Here is a 16,231-nt window from a genome sequence, read left to right as displayed (position 1 = left end):
TCTGTTTTTTCAACCCAACTGGCCAGATTTACTAGTTGGTGTTGGTGTAGCTGTTGTGTTACATAGCATGATTTAAATACAGCAGCTTCTGATTCCCCTTTCTAGATCTGAAGTTATTTGAAGACCCAGACCTCGGTGGAGTGGTGAGACTGGGTGACTCACTGCTGCTGCCAGCTGCCTGTGAGCACAGCAAGGATGTGCTGAGCAGGGATCCTGAGGAGGACACTGAGGAACTGCTGAGGTACTCATCTCAAATCTGTCATACGGGATGAAGGTGGTCTGAGATGTTATTTAATCTTGAAAGAGATGAATTTAGGGACAAAGCTTAAATACTCAGAAAGCAAACTGTGAATCAATACTTGTATTGACAAGTAAAATGAAAGATGTGTGTCATGGACCTTGGACATCAAACACATCAAAAAGGAAGTTAGGAAGGCCCTTTGAGAAAGGTGGGGTGCAAGGACTTGTTCTGTGACTCCAAAGAAAGAGACTTGAAGGCCCAAGGTGTGCTATCTTGTTCTTGTTTTCTAACATGACACTTCTGCTTTCTGCAAACAATCCACAGGGAACCTGACTTCCATTGTGAAAAGTGGGGAGCAAAGCCCAGAGGTAAAAAGCAGTTCAGCTTCAGGGTCCTGAAATCAGGGGATCTTGCCACAGGAGGAATGATTTTCATGCTGATGGCTCACAGGCTTTTGTGCATGCTTCCAGGAGGGATCCTGTGCTTATCTCCACAGCAGTAAAGGACTCTTTATCACCCTGTATTTAATTTTTAATCTAGTGGGAAGGAGGGCTGGAGCTCAGAGTTGCAGGAGGGTGTAATACATTGCTTCTCCCTTGGTAGTGTAGCACTGGAACACATCAGCACATAATGTGTTTATCCCTGACATCTCTCTCACAGGGCTGGTTTGCCTGCACTGATAATCCTCAAGAGATCAAGCAGGGAACCAGTGCTTGGAGAGACACAGGGAATCTGTGCTGCATTAATGAGTCAAATTCATTCCTTCTGGGTCTCAAGCTGGCATCTGAATGATGAGACCAGCCTGCTTCCAGTGCTAATTTGTGTCAACCAGCTCCTGTTAGGATGTATGATTTCCACAGCAGGTACTAAACCCAGGAGAGGCACTCTGTGTGTGGTTTCAGACTTCTGAAGCAGGTATTTTGCAGATGTTGGCTTTCTATGCATGGAAGAGTGCTGGCTATCTCAGCAGGAATACCTGACTTACTTTAAATAAGAGTTAAAGTGGGCTGGGTGCCATCTTGCATTACACCCTGACATGACCCACCTGATGTTTATAGAAGCTGATGGGGCAGGACATGAACTGATTGCATGCTGTGGTACACTGGGAGCAAACACACGTGTGCTTGCAATGTTTTCTTGTCTGCTAGTGATCTTACCATACAGCACTTCACCCAGAGTGTTCATATGACTAGAGGAGAAGGGCCTGTTCCAGTGCACTCCTTGCATTCTTATCCACTAGAGAGAACTTCTCCATCTGTCGTGTTCATGTCTTTTGGATTATTTATGTTCAGAGAAAGGTCTCTGAAGTCTGCTCTGAGACCAATAGACCATGCTTTCAGATCAGCTTGGGATTATCAACAACAGCAGCACACCCAGATGGTTATGGGAACCCATGGGAAAAGATTTAATTTATTTTAAATTCCAGTAGTTTTTGTTTATTCCTGATTTGTCTCAGTGCTTCCAATAGTTGCTAAGTTGTCAAGATCCAGTTGGAAATGAATACATGTAATGAAGCAGAAAATCATGCCAGTGGTCCAATGGGAGAGTTGCTGTGGAAATCCAGAGGCAATTCCTGGCTGTGCAAGAGGTACAGGCAGTTAGGTCAGGATCTGTCAGCCTGTTCCAGGTCACCTAACACCCTCTGAAATAGCCCTGGTAAACCACCAAAGCCCCAGTTCATGGTGTTATCTGCACATCATAGAGGGCTGGTGAAATCAGTGCAAGGCAGTTGAGGGTGAAGAAGAAGCTGCTGCCCAAGAGGGGAGGAGTGGCAGTGCTGTTTTAACCCAATGTAACACTTCACCTCCTCTCTATGCAAATTCACTGCAGTTACCTGAAATCCCACAGCTGAACTTTCTCCAGTGGTAGGGCAAAATGTGCTTTGTTTTCTGTTCAGCAGAACAGTCAGGTCTCATAAATGTAGAGGCAGCATTTGAATCCTCTCTCACCTTCCCTTCCCACCAAAGTGGTGTTGAATGTTCTTGTAGGGCAGTACCACAGCTTCTTTTCCAGGCAGTGACCCTTTGTGGTGAGAAAATGTTCAACATAAGCTGCACTCTGCAATCTCCCTGGCACAGGAGCTTGAGCTTATTTTGAAACGTAAGAAATAAGTCTTGCCTTTGCCCTGTATGTTTTGACAATTTCTCTCCTTTCCCAAAAGGGACTGGAGAAATCTCTCCACAGCCCTCAGATCAGAGTAGCTGTGATAATCTATTCCTTTAGCAGGCTAGAGCTGGATATGCTACTAGAAATGGAAACATCTTAGTCTCTTGTACATAGTCAGTTATATCATACCAAAGGTTTACCTGGACACATTTTGTTAAGATCTAGGACTGTCCTGAGCTATGATGCACCAGCAGGTCCCTGGCAGGTCCAGAAATCGGATATGTTCACTGCACTCCAGTGGAGTAGCTGAATAATGCAGATGTGGGAGCTCTTCAGTGATGTAGTGAACATTCACATGTACCTCAGGGCCTGCTCACATGTGTGTGGTAGATCTGAGAAGTGTCTGACTCACTGTGACTCATGGACAGAGTTAGAAGAGAGCTGCCTAAGGCAGAGGAGGGCAGAACCTTCCTCCAAAGGGGGATGGGAAGAAGATAATGTTTAGAGCAGAACACAGGAGCAGCCAAATCCTTTGTGATCTTTATGGTCCCAGAATGGCTGTAGCAGCACAGCAGTGTCAGCACAGCAGTGACTCCTCAGCAGTGGCTGTAACTCATGAGGCAGAGGCTGTTAAGGAGACAAATGAGTCTGCAAAATGTGTGTGGGCTGTGCTTGTCACAACATGAGGGAGGAGAGGATCTGATAAACATTCTCATTGCAAACTGAGGACTGTGCTCTCTGTGGATACTTGCTCATATGAAATGAAAAGTACTCTTTTAAATAAAATCACCAACTTTGCATTAACAAGTGTGGAGTGTTGAGAATAACCAATTGCTTTGAAAGTGCAATGGGAAACTTCATGGGCTTTATCTCATGAGACTCTACAAAGCAGATTCCTGAAGAGGCCAAAGTCTGCTCTCCTGAAATCCAGGGTACTGAGTTTGCTGAGCACCCTCTTCACTGTCCTGAGGGACTCAAACCCCATTTCATGGTCACTGCAGCCCAGCTTCCTTTGAGCTTCACATTCTCCTCCAGCCCTTCCTCATTGGTTAGAACGAGGTTAGCTCCTTTGTTACTTGGAGAAGTAAATTTGCCTCAGTGCATTAGAGGGACCCCCTGGATTGCTTAAGCCCTGCAGGTTGTCCTTCCACCAGATATTGGGGTGGTCAAAGTCCTCTGTGAGGACCAAGGTTTGTGAATGTAAAGCTGCTCCTGTCTGTAGAGTAGCCCATCCACTCACTCCTCCTGCTCAGGTGGCTGTAGCAAACCCCCACTATAATGTCACCTGTCCCTGCCTTCCCTTTAATCCTGACCCCTGAGTTATTGGATGGCTCCTCATCTGAGGCTCATGGCTGAGCTCTGTGCACTCCAGCTGGTCACTGGCAGAGAGGGTGACAGTCTGACAGTCCCTCCTCATGTCCCCTGCCTGTCTCCTTCCTGAAGAGCCTGTGTCCTTCCATTCCAACTCTCCAGTCCCAGGACCCATCCCACCATGTCCCCATGATGCCAGTGAGACCACAGCCCTGCAGGCATGCACTCTTTTGCCTCATTAATCTCAATCATGCCTGCCTGGTGTGATGGATCAGGTTTTTGTGGAAAACCAATGCTGAAATTGATCCTGTGAATGTTGCAGCAGCTCTGTGTGCCCACAGAATTACATAAATTATCACACATCCTAGCCTGAAATAATTATCACAGCTGTCTGAGCAGCCTTTTAGGAGAGATTTAATTAGCTTCACCTTTGATAATGAATAGGGAGCTGAGATGGAAGGAAGCAGCTGTCAGCACAACATTTGTCTTTTTCCAGTACTGGAAAAAAGTGTCAGCAGCAGGATCCCAGTTCTGCTGCCCTGTGATGGCAGATCTGGTCTCCTTAATATTACACTGATAACCCTTTCCAGGAGCATTGTACTTTTTAAGGCTGAGGCTATTTGTGAAACTGCCCTCTAGACACCATTCAGTCCACAGAGCTTCTTGAGCAGGTTTGTTGGCTTCAGGTTTGCCAAGGAACTGTTGCCACCCTTGAAGCAGAAAAAGTTTGTGTGTTCTTCTTTCAGTAGGCATTAGCAGATGCTGAATTCAGAGAGTAATACATCTTCAAACTCTCCAGGAGTCCTGTGGAGCAGCATCTCCAGCACCAATGCTCACTGTCCTGAGAATATGACAGCACTGTAGTTGGAAAACAAAAAAAAAAGAAGCTTCAGAGGCTTTATATGTAGATCCTTTGGGGAGAGGATTATTTGGACAATGTACATCTGGAACAGAAGGTTGTAAAAACTTAGTCAGAAATTTCCTGACCACTCTAGAGCACTAGTTTCTCTTGTTTGCTATGATGGAACTGTGTTCAAAGGTCCTTGATTTGACTGCAGTAGGTTACAGAAAAGCAAATTCTTCTGTGATGGTTTTCAAGAGTTTATTTATTTCATTCATGTGATGTATTGGGGATACTACTTACAAACATTAGAAAAGATATAAAGTAAACTTGCCAACAAAACAATAAGTTTTTTGCTAGACCAGAAACATTAATCCTTGCCTCATCCCTAGGAACATGTATAGGTTGTGTAGAATAATGCACAGAGGTGGTGTGGTGTCCTGGTGTAGCAAGAGATGCTTTTGCTGGGCTTGAGACCCACCAGACTTCAATCATCTCACCCCAGGTTGTTTACATTTTTGAGAGACATCATCAGCTAAAGGGGAAAAAGCTGCCTGCTCTCCCTGCCACGGCTGTGCCTTTGGCTGGTGGTTGAGGAACTTTCTAGAGAGGACAGAAAGAGAGGTTTGAATTTTTTCAGACTGGAAAAATTGACTTTTCTCATTTCCTAGGTGAGCGATGTAACCAACAGGCTGATTTCTTCAGATGGCTTCTTGTGGGACTTACCTGCACTAATGAGCCTGTTCTCTGGCACTTGGCCCAGCTGCACCACCAGGCTGTATCTATGCTGTTGGACTCTGCAGCTGCACAACAAGGGGACTCTGTGCAGCTGCCTCCAGGGAATGGTCCCTGTCCCACACCACCTTTGAGTTGTGCCGGAGAGTTTTTTGGAGGGTTAATCCCTCCCAGACCACAGCCATGCCAGGGGTTCTTGTAGCATTTAAACAATACAGACTGTCACATTCCAGTGTCCAGACGTATTTCCTGGCCCTGGTTAAAATACCACTGGGAATTTACCTGTAATAGATTGCAGAGGAAAGCTGAAGCAGCAGGAGAGAGACCTCCTTCATGGCCCCCAGTGGTTGGCATTCCTGGGGTTAACTCCAGCCTGTATCTTTCCCTGCACCTTGCTGGTAGGCTCTCCTGACCACAGCAAATGTGATGGGCAACAGATACTTTGAAGTCTCCTGCCTATTTTTGGGCACAAGTCTTTTCCTAAGTTGTAGATGTGATGTTACAGCACTCCCCAAGGCTTCACTAAGGTATCTCTTGCACTTGGAATTAACACCAGACAAAATAAAGATAATAAGATAGCAAAAGATGAAAGTCTGTTCTGCAAGAACTGCAGTTAGTTGCACAACTGAGCTTCAAGAATGAGCCTTTCAGATACTTTAGCAAATTATGGGAGTCTTTGTCTCTTGCTTTCATTACAGATTCTCCTCATTAAAGCATTCCCAGCAAGCAGAGGTCACTGTCCCCATCATGCTGTACATGCAGACAGTCATTCTTGTCCCATAGATCTGGTCCAGAGAGAAGGGACAAAGTCCAGAGAAATGGCATTTAAAATGTTGATGTTCTTGTGGCAGCTGCATCTGTCTCCAAGTCAGAACTCATTTACTGTCTGGAAGTCCACATGCCAGCAGTCATGAAGGGCTTTGTGACAGCCTTTCTCCAGTAAGGGCTTTGATTGCTTTCTGTGTCAGAGAGAATTTCCACCAGTAGAGTCTGTGAATCAGCACAACAATATGGCAGGAATTTTAAACAATGTGACACTGCTTTTCTTTTACAGAAAGAGACTAATTAAAGAATGATTAATTACATGGATTCTCTGCCTGATTGTCTATAAAAAGATGGGGAGGGAAGGTTCTTCCTTTAATCTTGTTTCAGAATAGTTCCTTGATTTTTTTTCTTCCTCCTCCTGTCCCTGAGTTAAATGTGGTGGTAGTTATGCACTGTAACAATTCATTTGCTTTCAAGAAATAGAAGTCCTTGTTTCTATCTCTGCCTGAGGCATTTTGCATTTTACCTCTTTAGTTTTGCAAAGACAGTTGTATCTCATATGATCAAACAGCAGTGGATCAAACAGCTTGTCTAGCACTGCAGCACTGAAAAGCAGGTTTTGAGAGAAAGACCACGAATTATCTGCTGTGTTCTCTCTAAGAGGCTTCTGTCTAACCAAGGCCTTGAAAAAATCCAGGACAGAAAAAGGAAATTACATAATGTGCTTCCAGACTTTCTTCTGCAGAATCTTTGTCTTAAGAACAGAACACCAAACCCCCACCCCCTAAAGACCCCCACAGCCTACTGGACTGGATCTTTTGGGGGTATTTTTTGGTTGTGCTTGGGTGGTTTTATTGCTGTGATTAGCACAGGAGTAGAGAATTCAGGAAGTTGCACCATCCTACCAGGTTAGTGAGCTGGATTTGCTTCTGCCCTTTCTGGGTAGTGCATCTACTTCAAAATCCTTCTTCCTCCATATGGTCTTCATGTATATTGTGCATTGTTCCTCTGCTTATTATGTTTTCTGTTATTTAAGACCAAAACTTTATGACATGGATGCTGATACAGTCACTATTTGTTCATGCCAAGAAGGGAGGCTTCAGAAATACTAGCCCTAACAAGTTTTGTTTATTACACAGCAAAGAGAACAAGAACATGTCTTGGCAACGTGATCACAGGTGTGATACCTGTTGGATAGCAGAGTTGGCAACAAGTGGAAAGGCCTGGGCTTAAATGTAATTGATTTCTTTGTAGATGAGGAATTTAGGAATACACTGAGTGTGTTTTATGAGTTAAGTAGGGTATGTCACTCACAAGGAATCATGGAAAATAAAAGAAATCAGAAATCTTATCTAAATAAAAAAGAATATAATCACAGTTACTGAGAGGATAAAAGTTGAGGGTCTGCCTGTTGGAGTATCACAGGTAGAGTTCAAGTTGCAGAACTCTGGGGTAGTGAATGATTCTGTCCATCAGCAGGTTCAGGTGTTCCCTAGTTTTAGATTTTAGATATCAGTGTTCATGATACTGATTTTGCAAGAGTAGCCTTGGTTAAAAGTGATTCTTTTTAGTTTCCCTTTGGGAGTCACAAGAAGATCTGTCTGACTTCAGAAATGGTTTTACCTTAAAGAGTTCTGGCCGTCTGTACATCAGAAAATTTAGGCTAATCCTGATTGACTTCAGGGCCAGTTCTTGGTGAGTGTAGTTTGTCTCAGTTTGAGCTGTACAGTTGTAAGTTCTTCACAGGTTGTAATGAGGGTGAACACAAAAAAGAAACCCTTGAAATTATGCAGTTTATCTTAGTAAGAGTGGGCTCCTTAGCTTGAGGGGGCTGTAGCTCTTGAAATGCCTATGGTTTTAATATTCAAACAATATTCACTGGGGATGGAGGAATAAAGTGTCTCAGAGATGTTGTTTGTTTGATCGTGTTCCTGGTCATCCTGGACAGTTGTCTCCCAAATCTGTTGCTTCCCAAATTATGGAAAAGCTCAGCTCTACTTCTAACTATCTGCAGAAAGCCCCACCAGTTGTACTGCTGTGTGGTAGAGGCATTTACAGTACCTCTCCTAAGGCAACTGGTGAACAAAGAGAGAAAGGGAGGAATCATTGTCACATTTAGGAAACAGAAATTATCCCAGTGGTTTCACAGGGGTCTGGGTAACCTCCCAAGATGCCTCATTGCCTGAAAATGAGGAACTTATAAACTGGATATTAGGAAAAGGCCTTTCACCCAGAGGATGGCTGGGCACTGGACCAGAGGCTCCTCAGGGCAGTGGTCACAGCAGCAAACCTGACAGAGCTCAAAGAGCATTTGGACGATGCTCTCAGGCACAAGTTGTGATCCTTGGGATATCCTGTACAGGGCCAGGAGTTGGACTGATGGGTCCCTTCCAGCTCAGGCTATTCAATGGTCCCATGATTCTAACTACAAAAGGTAAATGAGAGGAAGAACCAAAAAATACATGACATGAAATTATTTATTTGTGTGCCAGGGACTGCCTACCTACGGTTAATGGAGAAGAAGAAACTAAAAAGGCATCTTCCTTAGACTCCAGTACCATATCCTGTTCCAGTGAGTGGAGCTGTGGGAGAGCATCCTTCTTTTTCTTTACTCCATATTTTGATGTTCCAAAAGCACACAGTTCTTGGAGCCACAAGATAATCTGTGATAAGGGCTCTGTTAAAATCTTCTAACAGCTCACGTGGGAACAGAGTTGGGCAGGCACAGCCTGCTGCATATCTGATGAGATCAAACAATGCAGGTAGAAAATACCCTGAACTGTTTGAGGTGTTCTGGGTTATTTCAGTAGGAATCAGAAGCAAATTATCACCAAAAAGAGTTGTTGTATATGGTCACAGATTGCAAAACTTCTTCAGTGTCCTGGAACCAAATATAAACATGGAATTTTTTAATTCATTAGTGTTTACAGTTTCTTAGGATTGAATGTGGGGATGCTCAGTCTCAATTTTGGGTGATGGGGATGAAGAGGAAACAGTGTTGAATGTGGCTCATTTTACTTTCCCATGAAAATTTATGGAGAAGCAAAGCATCCTGTCACAAATCAAAAACATTTGTTTCCCAAACTAAAATAAAGTTTGGTGGTTTTGGTAATCACAAATTGCCTTCAATTTAGACATTTGAAAACATGCTGTAAAATTAACTTGTATAACTTGTGTGAACTGAAAAGCCACATCATAAAAAATATGGTTCTTACAGAAACTTCTATGAAGAAAGAACTTTATCAGAGTAGATCCTTTCCTGCAAAAAGTTTTGTTTTGAAAGATTGCATTTTCTTACAAAACAAAAAGCAATTCAGAAATTCCCAGAATGTTACTAATGTTTTCTTTTCATTCCAGAGTTGAAGATGATTTTGAGAAACTCTTGCAGGTTACCTCCAAACCAAAACCTAAGGTCCCACCAAAACCTCAGAAGCCAGCAGTTGCCCCCAGGAGCACTAATTCACCTTCACTGGCAAAGCAAAAGGAAAACAGAATTCAGACGATGAATGAAGTGGACATTCTCCAGTATATCCAGGAAAATGAATCTATCAACAACCAGGATACCAGTCTTTTTTGATCATATGTATTTTTAAAACGTGATGATGCCTCCTTGGCTCCACCTTCCAGTGAGCTCAAGTGACAGCAGCAAGAATTGACCAGGTGTTTGTACTGTCAAAGTGCTCATTTGTGTACCAGGATACAGAGAGCAGCAAGTTTGAGTAGCAGAACCTCCCCATGACGTTTTCCAGACAGTGCAGCTGTGATTTAATATTGCCTTAGATTTTCAGGGTTGTACAAGGAATGTGGACAAGGATGTAGCGCTACAGATTGTCTACTGCTGTTTTAGTATCAACATTGTACAGTTTTGACCAGTTGATTGAAAATGGTGAGGATGTTGTACACATGGCAACTGTGAATAATGTCCAACAAATGGTCTGAGGCATGATAGGATGCTGTTCCTGTCATTTTTAGATGTTTTTCAGCTCAGTGGAAAGGCCATTTTCCTTTTATCCAGTGCATTTTTGTAGCAGCCTTTTCCTCTCTGACTGATACATCGGTAATTTTTAACAGGAACTGCTAAATATAGTTAACAGTTCCTCTGTCTTTCCATGGAGCATTGAAATCCTAGCTAAGCCTGACAATCTGCTGCCTTAATTGCTGCACAAATGCCAACTTGTAAGAGAACTTTAGGCCTGCAAAGACCACACTATGCATCTCTGATTCCTGGGAAGAATAGCAGATGACTGAGGGTGGCTAAGAACACTCTCCAGACACAGATGGAGGTTGCAGTGTGTAGGAGGTTCGGGTGTTGTAGGACTCCTGTGAACTCCAGATTCACAAGGGCTAATTTTTTTCCAGCCAAGTCTTCCTGGACTCCCACTGTAGTTAGTGGAGAGAGAGAGATTTTTCCAGGAGGTCATTCAGTGCAGGTGTGTTAATGGAGGAAATCTGAATTGCTCTCTGGAGTCACTCTTTCTCTCCTATTTCTTCACTTCTTCCAGAATTTTTAAGGACCAGCCATTGCGATCAATTCCACTAAACTAAAATGAGTTTGTGTGATAAGATGGTGGTCTGTTCTTTACCATGTGATGGTTAAAACAAGGGAAGACAAACATGGCATTATCTAGAGGAAAAAAAAAATAGGAAGAAAATATAATGAAGAAATTTTAATATGCAGGAAGAGAAAAGCTTTGTAGAATAGGTATCCAAGAATTTCCCTTTTCTTGCTGAACTCAGGCACGCTGGTTGAAGATACCAAATTTACATCTAATGTGGGTTGATACCTGCTGTCATGCAGAGATTCCTGAACTCATTCCATGTGTGGTCTAGCTAGAGATGAAGACAAGCTCCCCAGAGGCAAAATTTTAATATATTTAAGCCATATTATCATCCCAGTATTTGCCTTGCTAATATAGAACAAAATAAATATAAAGCATTATATATTTTTAATAATGAAATTATTTCTATTAGCATTTCCTTTTTAAGCCAGTGGAAAATATTATGAAGGTATTTTGCTTTGATGGGACAGATAAAATATAACCATTGGTTCTCCTCTGTGTGTGGTATGTTTTACTATAATAAAACATTTTGCTAACCTGCAGGTGTTGTTGCTGTTGTTCTCTAGGTTGTACATAGCAGCAAAGAATCGATTCATTTCAGCTGAGGAGGAGTGCTGTGTGTTATTAAAGTGTAAATAACTGTGAAACCAAAAATGTAGCTGTACTCATATTTCCTTTGAGAGCAGCTAAAGGCAGAACCAAAGGTACTACCTGGTCCTGTCTGTCCCCCCAGTGTCCTGGTGCAATTAGGAATAAAAAGGTGAATAAAAGCAGTGAGGAGAAAATAAATGCCATGCCCAAGAACAGGCAGGGAATAGCAGGCAGGACAAATTAATTCAGGGCAGCCTTCCTGTTGCACTCCCTGCTGTCATGAACAGCCACTGTATTTAACTGAGGGCTCAGGGAGCATCTTCTCCATTTTACTCAGCACTGTTTGGGGACACTGCTTGCATTTCTCTGTTTTTGGACTACAGCCCACCACATAGCCTGAACACTGCTAAAACTTCCAGACTGCAGGCCATGGATTTAATGATCAGTAGAGGGAATGCAGTTCTTCACCCTCCTTGAATGGCCAAGGAGTATTTTGCCCCCCCCAGCTCTCCCTAAAATTGTGAAATTACCTAAGCACAGGGAAGGAAGAGCTGTTAATTGTTTCTTGTGCTGGATTTTTAAGATTATTTTGAGGTCAGCATCATACTTCAGAAAAAAAGTCTAGCGTTCCTTTTAAGAGGGATCCTTCATAAACCCTGCTGTTACGCTTTTGTTTTACAATGCAAATGCCTAGCTGCAGTCATATTTTTGGGCACTGAGAGGTGAGTTACAGTCATTGAATACATTATATATAATGAATCATTATTATACAAGAGAAGAATGTCAGACAAAGGTAGCCCAGAAAAATTGAACATTCTATTAGAAATGACATAGGGAAACTATACAACATACCTCCCATCTTTCCAGAAGAGAACTTTTTTTTTTCTTTCTTTCATATTTTATTCTAGTAGCAGCTATTTGATTAGCCTGGTCTTGACAACTCTTGAAATTCAATTATGGACTCTTAATGTAGTTCCTGGCTGACAGTCATCACCTTCCAACATCAGTAATAGAGCTGATCAAAAGATTTGACAAGAAAGAGTTATATTTAAATCCTTAAAAAAGATAGGGAGGTTAGTTAGAGCTCATAATAGGTATCTCTATTGCTTTATAAGCAGTTTCTTGTTTTGCATAACATTTTGCTTGCTCTGTGGTACAGCATTAATTGACAGCTAACACTGTGTACTTCATTATTTGGGTCACAGTTAAACAAATTACTTCACCAAGCTGAGTATTTCACAGGTGAGTTGTGGGTCATCTGCTCAGGTCTGTTCAGTTGGGGATTTTTTAGGAAGGCTAATTCCCATGTAGCACTTAAGGCCTAGTTCTGTCAATGACAATTTGGGTTGAGTTGTAAAACAATATATTAATTGAAACTGATATTCCTGGTAATTTTTGCCCAGATGTTAGCTTCTGCAAAGAAACTGAGTAGGCTACAGCAGAATACACAAGTCAGCCTCTGATTTAAGGTCATGAAAGTCCAGCATGCTCATGGGCCACTAAGGCATTACCTGCTGTAAATGAGCAATCCCTCAGGTTAGATTTAATACTGAGTACCAGGAAGTACTGATATTTCACTTAAAAATGTGACTGTCACTAATTCTTGAATCTCTGTGTATGTATGCATCAACCACATTTTATCTCAATTGATCACACATTTGTGACAGTTTAATGTCTGTGGGTCAAGAAGAGAGAAGGCTTTTACTGTGAAGTTTTATCTATATTCTCATATTTATATTCTTATTTTCATCTCAACATCAACAACTGGAGTAAATTGTCACTTCCTGTATTGTGCCCATTTCTTCCTTAATTCATCTTTAAACCTTCCTTATCCAATTTTTTTTAGCCTTCACCCTGTCTGATCTTTCTTTAAAGCCTCCTGCATATTGTTATTTCATGTCATGCCTTGAACCTAATGAAGAATTCAAGTGATGGGAAAATCTTGTGCACTGCTTCAAGTAAATATACTAGCACTGGAAGGTGGTAAATTAAATTATTGTCAAATTAAATGCTGCTGTGAGAGTTCAGGAGTCAATAAAGCTGCTTAAAGGATTGATTAGTTCTAGATATTTAGGGACTAAGTTTTATTCTCACCAAGATATTATGGATGCTTAAAATTTATATGGGGTCAAGGAGACACCGGTTAAATTCATGGAAGACAAATCAATTGATGGTTATGCCAGTCAGAGCTTGGAAAGTCCTTGAACTACAAATTACTGGAAACAAGGAGAAAACAGCCAAATATTGTCATATTTCCCTAGAGTGATTTGCTTTCGACTGTTGTAAGGAATACTGTTCTGGTCTAACCCAAAACTCACATGGAATGAGTCACTCAGGGAGTGACTGAGAGAACAGAGCATACTCAGTGCTTTATCACCCTGCTTCCCAGCACCCTCCACAGGATCCCTCCACTGGCTTACAACAACAAAGCAGCTTCTCCTATTTATTCAGGAGAAAGTCCTGGAGTCAGTGGAAATTTTGATTTTCAATATAAACTTTTCCAAAGGCCGCTTTTGACATTTAATGAGCAGTAAAAGTCCAGATGGTATCAGAGGAAGATTTCAGTCATTCTTGAAGGCTCTTCCAGATCCAGATCCTCTGCCCTAGTGAGGATTCCCCATCTGGAATATGACACACAGTTCTGATGTCCCTAATATAAGAAAGACATGGAGCTGTTGGAGCCAGTCCAGAGGATGCCATGAAGTTGGTGAGGGGACTGGAGCACCTCCCCTGTGAAGAGAGGATGAGAAAGTTGGGGTTGTTCTGCCCAGAGAAGAGAAGGTTGTGTTGAGACCTCATAGCAACCTTCCAGTATTGGAAGGGGGCTACAGAGAAGATGGATTGGGGATCTTCTTCAGGAACTGTAGTGATTAGACAAGGGAAGTAGAGGCAGAGTTAGATTAAATATTAAGAAGATATTATTTACTGTAGTGGTGCTCCGACACTGGAATAGGTTCTCCAGAGCAGCTGTGGATGTCCCTGGAAATGTTCAAGACCAAACTGGATGGAGCTCTGAGCAACCTGGTCTAGTGGAAGGTGTCCCTGCCCATAGCAGGGGCATTGGGACTGGATGATCTTTAAGATCCCTTCCAAACTGTTCTATGATTCAACGATGCCACTGATGGGAAGGTTGGTGTGTATTACAGTTTGCTTAGCATGTCAGATACAGATTTACCAGCATAACCTGGCAATGAACGGGCATCAGCACGACACCATCAAATTGCAGTGGAATATCCCCTAAACAGAGCATCTGATGTTATGATCTTTTTCAGTGAGGTGCTCAGGAACCTCAGAGTCTGAAGTCATCAGCAAACACAAAAAGACCTCAAAGCCCACTGGCCCCTGCTGCATTAACAGCTACCGTGGTTTCTTACGCTCAGGTATACTGGTTTTATTATCAAGTACCAAGGAATCACAGTATTAAATTGGATGTGTGGAGATGTTAAAGCCATGGGGAAGCATGGTCAGTGTGGCATCTTCCTTGTGGCCCTTCAGTCACCAGAAAATCCTAACAATATATGAAAACCTATAATGTTGTTGGGTTTTGGTAAAAGAAATGCAAACCTGTCTCTCCTTGAACTCATGAAATACTCTCAGGATGCAATTTAGCTATTTTCTACCAAAAGCAATGTTTCTGTACCACTGATGTCATCAAAAGGTTGCTTCCTGTGATGCTGTGAGGGTCATGCTCTCAATCTAAGCTGTCAAAACCTCGTGCAGATCAGTGGAAGCCTGGTCGTGCTGATGCTGGAGAGAGGAGGTAAAGGAATAGGATGTGACACCACTGACAAGCCTGATGGGCTTGGAGGGCAGCACTGAGAAACAGGAGAGACAGGGCAGAATGAAAGAAAGAATCTGCCTGATTTATACACACAGCTCCAGAGCCATTCGATTCCCCTGAAATATCACAGCTGTAGGGCTGGAATCAGCAATTAATTTAGTGATTCTGTGGTGAGAGGAGCTCCATGGTTTTTCAAATAAGCATAAAAGAAAGAAAAATTATAAAATTCCTGGGGTATTTACTGAGCAATTTTCTTACGTCTTTGCTGATCTATCTGCTTTTTAAGTCCACCCAGAGATTTTGTCTAATGATTGCAAACTTCTCAAATTATTTTTTTTAGCAATAATGATTTAATTATACTGACTGTATTTCAGAAGAGCTTAATGAAACAGTCCATTTGGTAATGTCTGGGTATGTTAACAAGATCTTACTGTGAAAAAAATAATTTATTTACATTGAATGCTGAGAATCAAAACTATCTAGTGCTCCCCTCCCATCTTAAGCAATCAAATCTGCAGGCTGCTATGATTTGTTTTCCTGCTTATGCCTTGCCCTGTATCAGCCTTTCAGAGCTTACTTATTTAACCTTATGTACAGTCCCCAAAAGAAATATTTTATGTCCAGAACTACATTCTAATTATAGCTGCAATGCCTCCCTCAAAAAACAACAGCAGCAACAAGAAAACCAACCAAACAACAAACAAACAAACAAACAAAACTAATTTACATGGAATTGTGTGGAAAATTAATCTTTTTCACGAGGAATGGTAAAAGAAGTCTGAGGCTGTCTTCGTCAGTGGTTTAGTTTAGCTCAAGGGAGCATTTTCATAGCACATCTGGCTGGCTCACATATCCATACCCTGGTTCCCATCACAGAGCTGCCATGGCAGCAAAGCAGGCACCCCCCCAAAAGTAGAAATAACCTCCCCAGGTGTGGGCAGTGGGCACTCAGCACCAGCTGTTTCACTCTGCCCATGCCCTCCGATCATGCTGCTGCGCTTGCTGGTGTCATCAGATCATGTTTGCTGATAAACTGACCCCAAATCCTGAACTGAGCCAGTTCCCTTCCACCTCTGCAGTAAGGGATTGTACTGAGGGAGCAAAGGGAGGAAGGGGCAAAATCATAGGGAGGTTCAGGTGTTCCATGGTCTGCAGGTGCTGGAGTTTCACAACACCCAGCCAGGCCCCCTTCTGTAACAGCTTGGGCTCTATTCATGTGTCTCTGCCGCCCAGGCTGTTCATGAGTTTTGCATTAAGAAAACATTGGCTCAACTAAAGAAAAAAAATGTATTGTGTGGGGA

The 16,231-nt window shown here is 42.4% G+C and overlaps 1 protein-coding gene across 1 annotated transcript in view; it reads left to right on the top strand.

Annotated features, from left to right (window-relative positions):
* Positions 1–11,100, top strand: part of HS1BP3 (HCLS1 binding protein 3) — a 54,929-nt gene extending 43,829 nt beyond the window's left edge. The window contains exons 6-7 of the mRNA XM_015623013.3: positions 106–241; positions 9,357–11,100. Coding sequence (XP_015478499.1) covers positions 106–241; positions 9,357–9,576 — 356 coding nt within the window. The 3' untranslated portion in view covers positions 9,577–11,100. The remainder of the gene's footprint in view (positions 1–105; positions 242–9,356) is intronic.
* Positions 11,101–16,231: the final 5,131 nt, after the last annotated feature.

Source organism: Parus major, chromosome 3 (assembly GCF_001522545.3).
Source record: "Parus major isolate Abel chromosome 3, Parus_major1.1, whole genome shotgun sequence".
Classification (NCBI taxonomy): domain Eukaryota; kingdom Metazoa; phylum Chordata; class Aves; order Passeriformes; family Paridae; genus Parus; species Parus major.
This window is presented reverse-complemented; position numbering and strand designations above follow the sequence as displayed.